Source organism: Camelus bactrianus, chromosome 19 (assembly GCF_048773025.1).
Source record: "Camelus bactrianus isolate YW-2024 breed Bactrian camel chromosome 19, ASM4877302v1, whole genome shotgun sequence".
NCBI classification, from domain to species: Eukaryota; Metazoa; Chordata; class Mammalia; order Artiodactyla; family Camelidae; genus Camelus; species Camelus bactrianus.
This window is the reverse complement of record NC_133557.1, coordinates 29146571-29161695: the sequence shown is the minus strand read 5'-3', so window position 1 is coordinate 29161695 and position 15125 is coordinate 29146571. Positions and strand designations below refer to the sequence as shown.

Here is a 15125-nt window from a genome sequence, read left to right as displayed (position 1 = left end):
GACACGAGGCAGGCTGTGCATGAGACAGCAGAGTACAGAACTGTGAAAGAGAAGAAACACAGCGCGGTGTGGATCCTGGCTCACGCAAACCTGCAGGCGCCCCTCGGATGACTTCACTCTCTTACTTTGGGTAGGCAAACTGGAAAGTGATAAAAATGCTGAGGTGATCCTGCCTTTCTTTTTCCAAACCGTGCAGACTAGACAGTCCACCCTCCCTGGTGCCGTGGGTTTTACGTTCATCAGTGTGTGTGGTTCACACTCACAGCACCAGCATGCCTCCTCATTTACTCAGATGTGGGAAAAGCTTGGGGGAGAACTGCCATTATAATCGGCTTCCAGAGAAACCAATACAGTCGTCCCTCGGTGTCCACGCAGGAGTGGCCGCAGGGCCCCAGCCCCACGGACACCAAAATCCGCGGATGCTCAAGACTTCTACCTAAAATGGTGTATACAGTCAGCTTTCCAGGTTCACGGATGTGGCGCCTACAGAGAGGAAGGGCCAACTGTAATATATCCTTTATTTATGAAAATGAAGTCATCTTATTTTTACCAAAATTAGAGATGGAGTTAGACATGTATGTAAGCAGGAGAAAAAATATGAAAGAATCTAGGGGAAAACTGCAAAAAAAAAAAAAAACCCAAGAATCATGCTTCTGGGGGAAAAGCCTAAAGCGTGGAAGGATATTTAGTATTCAACTCTCACGCCCCTTTAGGTTCTGGGGGGATGGGGAAGACACGGTAGGAAACGGTCTCCATAATGAAAAGTGCCCTTTTCAGGAGAATGGGGTGGGGGGAGACTGGAAGGGAGGTGAAGGGAGAGAATCCTCCGACCATTCAAGACACAATCCATCAGAGCAAGGAACTGAAGGAAACCAGACATACCAGTCAGAAAAGAGGAGAATCCTACAAAGTTACATAAAAATGTTAAAAATCAAAGTTCTAGAAAAACCATAAAGGCAAACCTCCTTGAAAACACCATTCCCTTTAAAATCAGTTCTGACCCATTTTGAAATGCATGCACCCACAATTCTGCGCCTCGTCATTGCTTTAATTACTGAAAAAAAGAAGAAGCATTCAGTACTTACTACCGCTTCCATATCAGAAGTGTCAGTCGGAGCAAACATAGACTGAACCATAAACTTGTGTTTGCTTTTCTCATTGGGGTCATAATCGAAAGGCTGCAACATCACTGAGAAAGAAAATATTTCATTAGGAGGGTCAGAGCTTGGTTACCAGCAGCCACTTGTTAAGTTAATACTTATATTTTGGTCGTAAAGCAGTTTACCAGGATCCCCTCATCCGAGCCTTACGAAGCCCCCGGTGAAGTGACAGCCCAAGATGACCGGCCTCTTCTCCACTCCACAGCGCTCAAGCCTGAGGTCCAGAAAAGTGAAAGGACCTGCCCAAGGTCAAACAGCAGGTGTGGCAGAGCTGGGACTGGGGCTTAGGACCCAGGTCTTCTGATTCCTAGTCCAAGGACCTTCCACGACCGTGCACCCACACACCTGAGCTACAGGCCTAACAGCACAGGCAAACCAGGGAGAACCACCTCGTGCCTGTTTTGGGAAAACACATCCAAATGGTCTCTTCAGGAACCAAGACACCTAAGGCACTGTTTCAGCTTCTCTCTGTCCCATTTCCCATGTCAAGGTCATCAAGGTAATTTTGCCAGTAGAAATGTCAGAGAATGGAGAAGACAATGGAGAGGGCACCACCCGGTTACACCCCACCTCCCCTCTGAGAATCTAGAGGAATCCCACAGAAAGGCTCCCCTGACTGAGCACACCCACTGCCCTGAGGGAGGTGCCGTCCTGCTGTGACTCGCTTCCTTAGGACCTAGCCCCCTGTGAAATGACCGCTGCTTTAAAATATGGTATTTGCCACAAGGCTTTGGCTGAACCACACTAGTTAAGTTCCCTGAAATGTAACTTCCCACATGCAGGAAGGGCCCGCTGTAGCCCTGCCTGTGATGAGAACTTCCTAGGACTCAGGGTTTCCTTTGTGCCTGAAGCTAAACTCTGTACTTCAGGTCTATTATGTCTCAGTTAATCCTTAAGAGGCAGATATTGTTGTAGAAGTTATTTTAATGCCTATTTTCAAATGAAAAATCTGAAGCACAGAAAGGTTAACTAACGTGCCCAAAGTCACACAGCAGAGGCGCGAACACCAATGCAGGTGGAGAGCCAACGCTCTCGGCCACCGTGAGGGACTGTCTCTGTCCTCTGACAGTGCAAGTCCTGTCCTTTTCCATCACCCCTTTTCTGCTGGGCACACATCAGTGTTCTCTTGCCTCTGAACCCCACTTAGGACTTCCCAGGTGCTTAAAGCCTCACAATCAACCGCCTCCTGCAGCAGGTAAAGGGCACCTGTCATGAGCCTGAACTTATAAATGAGTCTGGGACTCAACAAAGCCAAGTGACCTGCTCAAGGTCACAATGTTAGGAAGCAGCAAAACTCTGACAAAGAGCCAAGTGCAGCCCAGCGCCCCCTCTGCCAACCTGGTCACTCCGATCCGAGACAGGTTCACATCCTGCACCCCAGGCCCATCACCGCGTGTCTCAGAGACCCACACACGATGGGGAAAAGAAATACAACACCCCTTCACCCTGGGGATGCATGGGTCCATTCTGTCCTGGGGACAGAGAAAGCCTATTAAAATCAACAATGCCTCTGATGTCAATGCTCTGGTGCGCGCAGCTGCCCAGGAAGCTTTCTGCCCCCATCACCCATCTGAGTGCTCCCAGCTTCAGGGGACCTTACCTGGGAGACTTCTTCAGGACAAAAATCAATAAACATGAAAATCTTTTTTTTTTTTAATTCATGACACCAAGTCTAGTTCCCAATAAAGGTTATCAATAAAAATGTTCAGTCTAAGTACCCAAAATCCAGATTGTGACCATCAGCAGAGAGAACAAAAGGTTACTTAAAACACAGGGCCAGTCTACCAGGAGCTTTACTTCCGTGGGTGCAGAGGCATGACACCATCCTGGAAAGGCAGTCCTTGCTGGTGGTTGTGGGAGCTGGACTGCAGACGGCTCTTCCTCTGGCACCACTGAGCCAGCAGGAGCTCTCCGGCGGACAGACCCGGAGCACCACTGCACACCTGGGCCTGACACTTCACCTTGGGGACAGACAACCGGACTCGGGCAAAACCACAGACTCTTATTCTGAAAGCTAAATTCTCACTGTGCTTTTTCCACCCCCAAGATTGCAATAAGGAAGATGCATACGATAAACTAAGGAGCCGGTGTCTTCACGTGCACTGTGATCTTTCTTGGACAGGGACTGGAGTTGGGTCAAGGTCTTCAAAGTATTGTCAGATTAATGTTCATTTTAAAAAATTAAAGTGAATTAGGTTTTGAGAATTTCGGGTCTTGACTGGCTGTGACAAAATCATGCTTTAGTATTTTTTAGAATGGGAGGGAAGAGAACTTTGTCCTAGACTACACTTGGGTCTGCAGCAGGGCACAGCTGCAGAAGAAAAACGACCTCATCTTTGAGACTGCCTTCCCAGCTGTGAACGGCTCCTAGTTTTCCACCGGGGGGGGGGGGGGCCTCTGAGACTGAACCAGGATTATTTGTAGAGAACTACAATACTCAGAATATAAGAGCAATCAGAAGACATGACTAATTTTCACAGAAGTTGGCTCTTTAGCTCAAACTACACTGGATCACACAGAGAACTGACAGGTCCAGAGACCCTGAGACAAGCCCACATCAACAGCCCCAGGAAGACCCGCTGTTCCTTCCGCTCTCCCACTTCCTCCAGGGGTGCGGCCAGAGAAGGGCTTGGGCTCCAGGCATGGCGAAGGCAAAGTGACCCCTCATTTTCATCTCTCCACCTCACCCAATGTTCCCATCCCCAATACCTTCACAATTTCCCAAGAAAGAAAAGGAAAGTAACTTCTATTAGCGCCTGGTATGTACTAGGCACCAGAGAAGGCACATTTTCGTTAGTTCTCCCATTCAGTCCTCACAACAATCATCAAGATGGCCATGTATTCATTTTCTAGATGAGAAGACAAGGGCTTAGAAAGGCTGCGTGGCCTCACGCGGGCCCACAGCCAGCTAGGTACTAAAGGATGGAGCCAGAGCGCGCTACTGGCTCTGCTTCTAGTCAGACTCCCACACCAAGGGATGTCAAAACGTTCTTCACAGACTCAGAGAGGTCCCCCCCATCCATCAGGTGATCCATAAACTCAAAATCGTCGTCATGATAAGATCAAGACATTATACGTCACCTGCCTCATCAGTGGCACAGAAGCAGCGGTGCCAACGGTGCTGGTGTCTTTGAATTAGGCACCGCCACACACTGTCAGGTTTTTTTTTTTAAAGGCCGGTCTCACTTAAGAATATCCCCAATAAAGTAATAAAAGCTACTAACTTTACTAAATTCCAACCCTTGACAACGCATCTCTGCACTCTGATGAAACGGCAAGTTCACGTCAAGCGTTTCCGCTGTCCTGAGACAGGCATGTGTGCAGCTGTCTGGGGCTGAGCTGAGCCAGACACCTTCTCACGGAACCATTTACCTGAAAGAACAACCGACTTCAAAACTACATTTATTCACACCTGGGTATACAGCAGATATTTTCTTGAAAATTCCAGGCTTTCAAACAAAAATTAGAATCTTGGAAAAACCTCCATATGCCACCAAAAGCATCACAGTTTCCCAAATGGTTAAAAAGACTTTCCCAATGAGATCAGTGGGAATAGTAATGAATATACTTCTTTGATATTGTACAACAGAAAACACAGTTGTATAATGGAATATTGTCAACAGCTGGACAACCTGTATGACTCAGTTAACATAGAACTACCAAAGCCATTCAAGTGCAAGAGATGTATTTTAGTGAAACAAAGTTGAAACAGTTCACTGACATAGTGTCAGATTCCACATCATAATAAACTTCAAGACAGTGTCATTTGTCAAGTTTTAGGGCAGTACCAAAGAATAATATCTATAATTATTTGAAAGGGCTATTAAAAATACTCTTCCCTTTTCCAACTACACATCTGTGGAAAAATTGGTTTCCCACCAAAACAACACATTATGACAGACTGAATGCAAAAGCATGAGAATCCAACTTACCTTCTATTAAGCCAGAAATCAAGATTTGCAAAACACGTCAAATAATGCCAATCTTCTCACCAAATTTTTTGAAAAGTTATTTTTCATTAAAAACATTACTGTTTACATATAATTGCATTTACTAATGTTGTTATTAAAGAATTAATGCTCTTCAAATTTCTTAGTTTAATTTGTAGTATGATAAATGTTGATACAGCCCACAAACAGCAAAGCCCTGCTGGCCTTTAATTTCTCAGAGCGAAAAGGGGTCCTGAGACCAAAAGGTCTGCACACCATTCTCCGACATCAAGCTGCCTCGCAGGCCCCTCCAGGAGGAAGATGACCTGGTTAAATATTCATGTGAAGGCCCTGGTGGCTTTGTGTAGTAGCCTCCCTGGGAGAACCCACCCCTCCTGTGCACTTTAAAAGAGAAGCCTTGGGTTTCAGTGTGCACCCAGGCGCTGGGAGGGGACAGAGGCACACATGCATGTGTCCCTTACAGGGAGGGGACTGGGGCTCCCGGTGTTCCTCTAACCAAACCACCTGGCAGCCGCTTGCTCCACCTGGCAGAAGGGTGCTGTCTGAGACGCCCTGCTACCCTGGGGCCTTACAGATGTCATCAGCCCAACTGCAGGCCTAGAGCACCTGGCCTGTTGAGGCGCCACAGCACAGAGCTGGAAGAACCTCAGAGAGACGTCACTTACATTTGGCCCTCCGAGCTGACGAGAATGAAAGTGCCCAAAGAAGTGGGTCCTGGTTGTAACCAATCGCCTTAAAGGAGCGCCGGAGACGGCCCAAGGCGGCAGGACGCATGAGACACACACCGAGAACCCGAGCACTGGCGAGGCTGCCGAGCTGGGAGTCGTGGCCTGCCGGTGGCCTTCAGGAAGCGCGGGACGTGCAGGGGCGCCTGCCACACTGCAGCAGCTCCCCTTCCACCAAGAGCAGCAGGTGGGAAAGGCGTCTGCCTCCGACCAGCTCTTCTTTCCTTGGGGGCTCCCCAGTCAGCGGGCAGGAGGGAGGAGGCCAAGTGGCCACCCAGACTCTGTGAAACGACAGACTCCTGCTGAGCCTCAGTGTCTCCATCCTGCTCAGCACAGCCCCCAACTACGTCCAGAAGTTTGTATTCTCAGCTACCACCGTCTCACGTCGGATTCAGTTTGCTACTCCCTGCTAGCTGGAGCTTTATGAGAACGTGACGGAACAAATGCTGCTAGCCGCTTGCTCTTTCAGCTCCACGCATGCAAACTGCGACAGAAATGACGTACTTTTTTCATGACAGGCCATAAAAGAGCTTCCCATTAACTTAATTTATTTCACTTGAATACCCGAGACACTGATGATAAAACCCTCTTAGACGAACTATCTATCCTACTTTTAAAATGTATCGCTGATACTACATTAAAAAGAAGCCCGTCACCAGGAGACGGCCCAGAGACCAGGTCACGGCTCAGCCACACGGGCCCTCCGCGACACAGGCCTGCAGTGCTGCCCACGGCGCAGGCGGGGGCCTGTCGGCAAAGGACTCCCGGGGTCAGAGAGCACTGGAGCAGTAAGACCAGACTCTCTTCAGAGGAAATGCAGAATATACACCATTTAACGCACACACACCTCAGAGAAATGACTTGATTAAATGCAGCATAAAAGCCTCCTACGAGAAGCCAAGCAAGCCACAGATCACTTTCGTGTGCATCATAACGGCCACAAAGCAGATGAATAAAGTCTAACAAGCACCACAGCACGTGCTTTATTATTTTTCAATCTCAGAATTTTATCTTCAAAATGCCTCTCTCTCCCTTTTATTTGACCACAATCTCAGCTCAGGCCTCCCCTCATCAAAGTTTCTCCAACTAGATCTTCCTGCCCCCTCCCCCAAACAAGCTTCCCTGCCCAGCTCCTATAACCCTGCAAATTTAGTCTCCCCTGACACTCTATTCACCATAATGATGTTCCTCGGATTAAAAATCTCCTACAAAAAAAAAGTCTATTTCCCAAGTAAAAGACAATCAATTCAACTCCACAGTCTGGATCTCTCAGATTTCCTGGTATGATCCAACAACAGACCTCCCTGCTGGTCCAACAGGTGTGCACATTGTGCTGGCCAACACCCCCATGCCCAGGTGTTCCTTTGTCATTACCAAAGTCTCCTCTTATCACGTTGGCCCTAGGAGGCTGGCACATCCCTTCCGGTCCCCCAGCCCTGCTCACATCTCAGCATCCCACAACTTCCAGGGCTTAATCTGCCTCAACCTCCCACTAGTCTGACTCTGTCACGAGGGGTCTCAAGCCATAGCATGCATCAGAACCACCAGGGGTGCTTTTGTTAAACCACAGGTGGTGGAGTCCCAGCTCCAGTTTCAGATTCAACAGGTCTGGGGTGGGGCTGAGAACAAGTATTCCCAATACGGTCCTGGCTGATGGTGCTGGTCCAGGAATCACACCTGAGAACACGTGCCGCCTCGGTCTGCTAACACTGCCCGCCCCTCCCATAACGCTGTTTCACAGCCTCGGTCTTGCTGGGGTCCTTACTCTATCAGCAGGCAGTACTGATACAAAGCTCTCCCTGCATGCCTGCCTTTTCTACACAGTTAAACTGAGACTGGACTTCACGTTCTGGGAGCTTGTATTCTGGGAACTAGTTTGCAGCTCTTCACCGGTTGGAGAGTGTGCACCCTCTTCCCTTCCAGCACTCGAGGGACTCCCTCCAGGATTCTCCCCGGGGCAGCACACACAGGAGGAGCTCTCCTTAACCCTCACCCAGCTGCTTCCTCTTCTGTCCCACCTCCCAGAGCCACGCACTGTTCTCTGCGGGGCTTAAGACACTGGTTTCCAATCTCCTCATCACCACTGCCCTCTCACTGTCTCTCTCGGCTTTCATGCCTGGATGAAAAGACTGCTCCCTACTAAACTGCATTTATGGTGTAGTAATGAAGTCATTGCTCCACTTTTTTGAAAACCAGTCAAAGACAAACCAGGGCTCTGTCACCAGCTGAAGATAAGTAGCGCTACCACAAGGCAAGAGAATCCCAGCCTCAAGCAAAGCAACACGAGCATTCAGTCAGACTGCGCACCCTCAGCACAAGCAAATTTGTTATTTTCTTTAGATTCTCAAAAGGCTGAAAACACGACTACTTTCCTAGAACTCTGCCTATTCAGGGACCCATGCATGGAACTATGAGTCTAGCAGGTAAACAATTAATTTTGTCTACTTATAAATACATGAAATTGAGTTGTCTTTGCGTTCTCCACAGGATTTTCCAGTTCTTTACAGTGCAAGACGTGCCGCACCATCACCGTGAACTGAGGGATACCACACACAGGCACTGGCCAAAGAACAAGGCTCACTCACTCTTTTTCATAAACATCTTAAGAAATATACATCTTTTTTCCAAAACTCCAACATACTTTCCTGTCTCCATGAACACTTTGTAACAGAGCACCACACGGCCTTTCCCGGGTGCTTCCGTGTTCTGCTCATGAACACCCATCACGTCACACACCACCTTAAGACCTACAAGCCAGGGCTCTTGGGACAGATCAACTGAACAAGAAAGGTCTGCCCTGGGGCTTCAGTGAGTTCAGACCCCATGTCACTCCTGAGCTCTCCCATCCCTGTCCTCTGCGGTTCCCGTCCAGCCCTTCACCGCCACCTCCTCTTGCAGCCTGTTCCCTTCACTCTGGCCTGTGATGAGCTGGATACCAGGACAGGGTTAACAGGGAGTCTAAAGGGAGAGTATATACAGGGGAGTCAAGATTAGGGAGCCCGCGTGTGTGAGTGTGCAAGGAACTCTCCCGAGTGAGAAGAACATGACTGTCAGCTACTCCAAAGCTGTGCTTGGTTTTGCTCCTCAGTCCTGCTGCAGAGAGCTGAAGTTGCCTTCAGCTAAGTGAGGTGGACTGAATGTACTTGGTAAGTCCTCCTGGTCATGATCTTTGAAAATGTAAAAACAAGGAAACTGTGTTATAATCATAAAAAAATGAAACAGGATTCTTCGTAAGAAACTTAAATATTACAGTAAACTTTTTAAAAGTCTTTAAAAGCACAATTAAGCTGAATTTTTGTTGATAATGTTCCCCCCCACTTTTTTAAACCAGAATCTCATGTGGTGAAAAAAATTAAGACATCTGTTAAGTGTGAACGTTAAGTTGTTCTTATCTGAGAGTAATAAAACTGGTTCACGAAAACAATTTATAAAAAGGTTTCGTTTATCACAGACTTTCAAAGCAAATGATCAAACGAAGAAGAATGTTGCTGTTAAGATGCCCAAACCTCCCAAATTTAGCTCCCACTATCAGCGCTTGACAGATGAAGGCCTGGCTTCTTTCTCTAAGGACAGCACACTTACGCTCCGGTGCTAATCACCTAAAAGCTGGAGCCCAAGGTTGGCTGGCCCAGGGCAAGCAAGCAGCTCCACTACACTGAGTCAGCAAAATCCTAAAAGGATTAATTACCAATTCCAGTGCTACCCACTGACATTAACTGACCAATGTTTCCATCCAAGAAGAGCTGCTGATATTCATCCCCTGTCTCACGATTTTACTGGAAGAACTTTGTGCTTTACATGTGACTGAAATGCTGAAAAGGGCTGTATGTCAGGAATGAACACTGCTCCTTGATTCTTTGACTTTTAATTTAAAATACAGATTCAGACACTAGAAGATTTATATTTGTTTGTCTTTAATCCATTTTCAACTCCCAGGGTACACTTAGTTAAGAATATCTGTACCTAAATGTTGGTGTCTTTAATGATTCTTTCCAATGCCCCCCCAACACAGATATTTTGCATTTCTAATTCGCTTGGTACACAGGCAACCAATGCGCATAACTGAACTGCAAATGGAAGTGTGCTTGCTACTTCAGTCAAATTAGAATTCAGTGAAGGTTATGAAAATATTAAACTTAATAACGTATTACAGGAAGCGTCAGTATTTTTGATGGGCCCATAATTTGACCACTTCACCTGCTATATCTGCTGGCAAACATGGTTTGGAATATTAATGGAAAATTCCCTCATTATTAATCTGCAGTATTAAAAAAAAAAAAAAACACAACCGTTACCACAACAGCTTACCACAAAGACATTTTCAGAAATTATCTACCTTAAAAATATTTCCCCACCAGACAGTTCAGAAAATAGATTTGATTTTGTAAAGCTAGAACAAATGGGGAGACCCCTCACTGCTTCAAACAATTCATTAATTCAAAAAGTTCTATTTTCCTTGCATTTAAAATCTCTGGGGAAAAAAATCCAATCTCCTCTTCTCCAATCTCCATTTAAGTGTGCCTATTTTGCTGAGGTCCAGATTTGAATACTTCAAAATCATCTCTAGTAGACGGTGTGTAACTAGGAGCAAGGGGCCAAAGCCATGGCATGCTGGGCCAATTAATGCAAACACAAAGCAGCCCGCTTCACCCACTGCACTGGCTCGTCCAACAGGCACAGATCCCAGAAGGGGCTATCAGAACGAGATAAATGAGCACCTATCCAGAGGACAAAGAAAAGGACTCAGAGACCCGAGTGACCAGATCCCAAAGCACCCCTTTGGGAAGTCCACACGTTCTCACACACACAAAGTTAAGGTTACACCTGTTTCCAACTGTAACTTTACCACTTGAGTTTATAAAATGGAACTTTTTCTTTCGTGAAGGATCCAACAAGTGGTTTGCCATCTTCTGAAGAAAATGACATGACAGGTCAGAGTCTGGACTTTTGATGTATAAGGTCCTGTGAGTATCAGATTAAGCTGACAGCTGAGAAGAGCTTTACAGGGTGTGTCTGAAAGACACCTGACAGCTAGAAAGTCTCAGTCCCCCATCATAACCCTGATTTGTGTGCCTTCAAAACCTCAGTCTCTGGCCAGCTCCATGTGTAGGTACCATCCTCCTCCTCCTCTTTTCCTCCCTCCCTGCCCTTCTATCTCAAAGAATGATTTATAACCTTCTCTAATAGCTAGCACATCCCAAGGGATTTCACAAATGGGAGAACAATGTACTAGTCATGTCCTTTTCAGGTATGCTGTGACATTCACGGTGGTAGGCAGGGCAATGCTAGTATTTTAAGTTGATTTGATGGCCACCTTTTTATAGATTATACTTGAAAATTTACCAGTGACTTTTCACTATAAAACAAATGCATATTATAGAAAGAAGAAAATACAAATTTCTTTAAATGAGAATTAGAAAAATTCCATAAACTAGTAAAATGTATGGAATTAATTTGTTTCCATAAAGGCAACTGAAATATGTACAATCTACCTTTAACAAAAACTAGCCAGTTTTTGTCAATGATGGTGGAAGAAGAATGCAACCCCACTCTCGTATCATGCTTTCAGTTACAATTTCTCAGCACTGGTAAATACTCTGTGAGGGAAATACCATTCTCTCCACTTTACAGGTGAGAGAACTAGAACCCAGAGAGGTCAAGGTATCCGCCAAAGATCAGCCCACAGGTTAAACAGCAGAGTGGCTTCCTGTTTAGGTTTCTGAATCCAGTGGTTCAGAAATCCAGTGATCTCCAAGTGGGCGAAACCAAGCTCGGCCATGTGCGCAGGTGGGGAGAAGGGAAAGCTGCTGGCCTTGGAACCAGCCACACTGCCTGTGTGCTGCTCTCCTCCTCCTGAGGACAGTCTCTCTCCCGAAGGAACCTCTACATACTCACCACGATGTCATCATGTAGCTGCATTTCAAGAGGACTCTTGGAAAAGTGCACCAAGACACGAATGTCTAACAAGTGATATCATGGCCCCTGAGCACAGAAAACTGCTGCAAATGCAGGCTGGCCTCCTCTGCCAACTGGTGAGGCTGTTCTAGAAATGCAATGAAACCTGGCTTCACCCAGGTGCACCTCAAGCATTGAGACCAATACACACCAAACAAAAACAAAGGAGCCCTCTTGTAAATCCACTACACTTCAATAAAAAATAAAATTATAAAAAATCAGAAGAGTCTTTTCTCATGTGTAAACATAACCCTGTCTCATTTAGGAGGACGACCTGCAGACACATGGACATTTTATTATTCAACTGTTTTTTTCCCCAAGCACCCTACATTTTGAGAACCAAGGTATTTTGTTTTATATTCATTTGTAAGTGGGGCCATCCCCTAGCACTGTTGAGGCAGCTCAGTATCACAGAAGAACCACTGGATCAGGACAGACACATGGCTTCAAATATCAGCTCTGACACTAATCACCCACGTGACTCGATGGTCATGATCACACTCTGTACTTTACCTTCCTACCTACAAAGGAAGGCCACCACCTCAAAAATCCCAGTCCCTGTTAAGTAGACAATCATAAATCAAAACAAATGCCCAATATTAAAAAACATTCCTATGATGGGGAAAAACAGAAACCAAATGATACAATCAAGGGGCACAGAAATGCCAACAACCTGGGTCCCTTCCCTTCTCCAGCACGCTGCTGTTCAGAGTCTGGGCTTCAGAGCCAAACGAAACAACTCACGTCTCGGCTCTGTCACCTGCCAGCTTCATGAGCCTATGGCCACTGGTCTCCTCAGTACGACGGGGGCATCCCTCATAGGGCAGAGAACAGAAATTACACAAGATACTAGCAGCAGCAGTGTGGACCCTCTATACATGTTGGCTCCCACCCTCCTGATTTCTCCTGAATAGTAACTCAATTTGAGAGTCCAGACCAGGTCTTGCAGCCTCAGAGAGAGGCACACAAGGGACAGCTGGTGTGGGCACACCACAATGAGAGACCAGTGGACGGAGGGGATGAGAGTTTGCAGAAATGATCAGATAATGAAACACCTTGTATCTTCCCAAAGAGGTGAGTCATTTTCTTTTAGGTGTCAAATGAATAGCCAAATGTATCACAATCAAAATCTGTCATGAAAAAAGCCAGCCAGGTACCCATTTCAAATGAGTCGCAGCTTCTAGCGATGCAGAACCCTCAGTGGGCGACAGCATCTCCTGACCCTTAGAGGATAAGCACACACTCCCTGACTGCTCCTCCACAAATACAGAAGGCACTGCTGGATCCAGAAGTTCTAACGAGCTGAAAGTTTATTCCATTTCTAAAATACGTTTAGACTCAAACCCATCAGTTACATCTCCTTAATTCTGAAATCCAATTCTCAATTTGGGCACTTTACCAGCATCTTTTCAAAAGTTGGACTTTGGAAAATATATGCACTCTCAGACAAGAGGGGAAAAAACCCATCAGACATGCACAAAACTTGCACCCTTGAATATATTCCAATTTCCTCAGCCTTCATCTCCCTTAGCTTTTCACAATCAGTAAAGTGCAGTTACCAATCATTGGAAATGACATGAGCTTAATGTCAGAAATCATTTAGCTTAAATAAGAAAATAACTTCATTTAGCTTTCTCCCACAAAGTAAAATTAAGTTTGTTTAGCCCTGTTTTATTTATTGCCAAAGGGCAGATTTAATTTCAAGGGAGTGAAAACCAAACTCATTCCGAAGTCAAGTCTGAAGCTACCACTGTAATTTTGCTCTAACTCTTGAGGCACAACGGCTGTAAGCATTAAACCAAAGAGGCACTGATTACGGAAAAACCACAGGTGAGTGGGACCCACTAAACTTTTTAATCAGAGGGTGGAGGGTTGGGGAGAGACGTGTACCACCTTCTTGGCTCCACTGCAAAAACAAGCTGTGAGAAACCCCACTGCGTCTAGGCGCCTTTTCAGCCACCCTGTTGGCCTTCATCCTCAGGACTTACCAGACACATTGATGGAGGTTCCCGCATCGATGATCCCACTGTTGGGCCTCACACAGTACCTCCGCGGTGCCGTGGTCTTTACTTTAAAGCACACATTTCGGTCTGTCGGGTTGCCCAGCTTCAGGTTGGTGGTGACAACGTCGGTGAAGGGGCCTGTGGAATGACATGAAGACTGACTGGGACCTCATCAGGACACTGAGAAGATCGAGTCATTTATGGTCTGGGGTCAGGAGGGATGTGGAAGATGGTTAAGGGAAGATTCAAGACCCCAAACCAGCTCTGACAGAAGGAGCGATGAGCTGCAGCCGACGCAGCAGCAGGGACAGCCGAGACTCCCCGAGTTCCCCCTTGCCACCGGCACCTCCCCCAGGCAGGGTGCCAGCACACAGTGTCTCACTGAGACCTCACAGCTTCACACCTCCTGCCGGAGGAGACGACTGAGGCTCAGAAGGACACACTGCTTGTCTAGTTTTCATGCTGGTTAGTGGTAGTTAGGATCTGTAACTGGGCAGCGCGAATCCAAGGCCAGTTCTTAACCTATGCTGAACACTGATTTCCACAGTGACAAAGTGAAACCTACCAGGGAGAACGTAAAGGATGAGACCTGGGACCAAAATGATTATCAAAGGCAGAGCGTGCCAAGAGTAGCAGATGTAAGAAAGACTTTAAAGCATTAATGATCTATAAACACAACCCCCTCCCCCCAGCAATACAGTGTTGCTGCAGAAAAGTTACTATCACCTTAGGCAGCAGGTTCAGAGCCCTGCTGGGCAGCCCACACCTGAGACGTCACATTCAGTTTTAACTACACAGGCTACTGGGAAGACTGAAACAAAGCTCGGTGCCTTAAGGGTATTTTTTATTATTATTTATTCATTTTCTACTTTATTAGATTTTTTAATTAAAAAAGTAAAACATGCTTCTTAAAACAAGCCAAACAATGAAAGATGTATAAAGAGGAAGTTAATAAGCTTTCCCTGGTCCCCTGAGGTAACCAGTATTAACAGTATGGGGGATCCTCCCACACCATCTATGTGCACAAACAGTACTTACATACGTGCGTGGGGAGGAGGGATTAACATAAATGACTCATACTATTCACTCGCTCTGAAACCTGCTCTTTTTCCACTTACCAGTCTACCTCCAACCCTTGACCACGAGGGCTTATTTAAGGAGTCAGGTGGAAGGGCTGAAGTACAAGGCCTCTTAGGGTCCTTTTTAACCCCTTTCAAACGTACATCTTTTCACTAGGTAAATAGTGATATCTTTGTGCTTCCTCCAGACAAGCTCTTTACTCTTTGTATCAAAAGTAAGAGATGAGTTGGGGGGGTGTATGTGCTTGTGTGT

The 15125-nt window shown here is 46.3% G+C and overlaps 1 protein-coding gene across 1 annotated transcript in view; it reads right to left on the bottom strand.

Moving 5' to 3' along the window:
- Nucleotides 1-15125, bottom strand: part of VAPB (VAMP associated protein B and C) — a 45405-nt gene that overhangs the window by 7417 nt on the left and 22863 nt on the right. The window contains exons 2-3 of the mRNA XM_074347494.1: nt 13779-13931; nt 1086-1189 (exon numbers count right to left, since the gene is read on the bottom strand). Coding sequence (XP_074203595.1) covers nt 1086-1189; nt 13779-13931 — 257 coding nt within the window. The remainder of the gene's footprint in view (nt 1-1085; nt 1190-13778; nt 13932-15125) is intronic.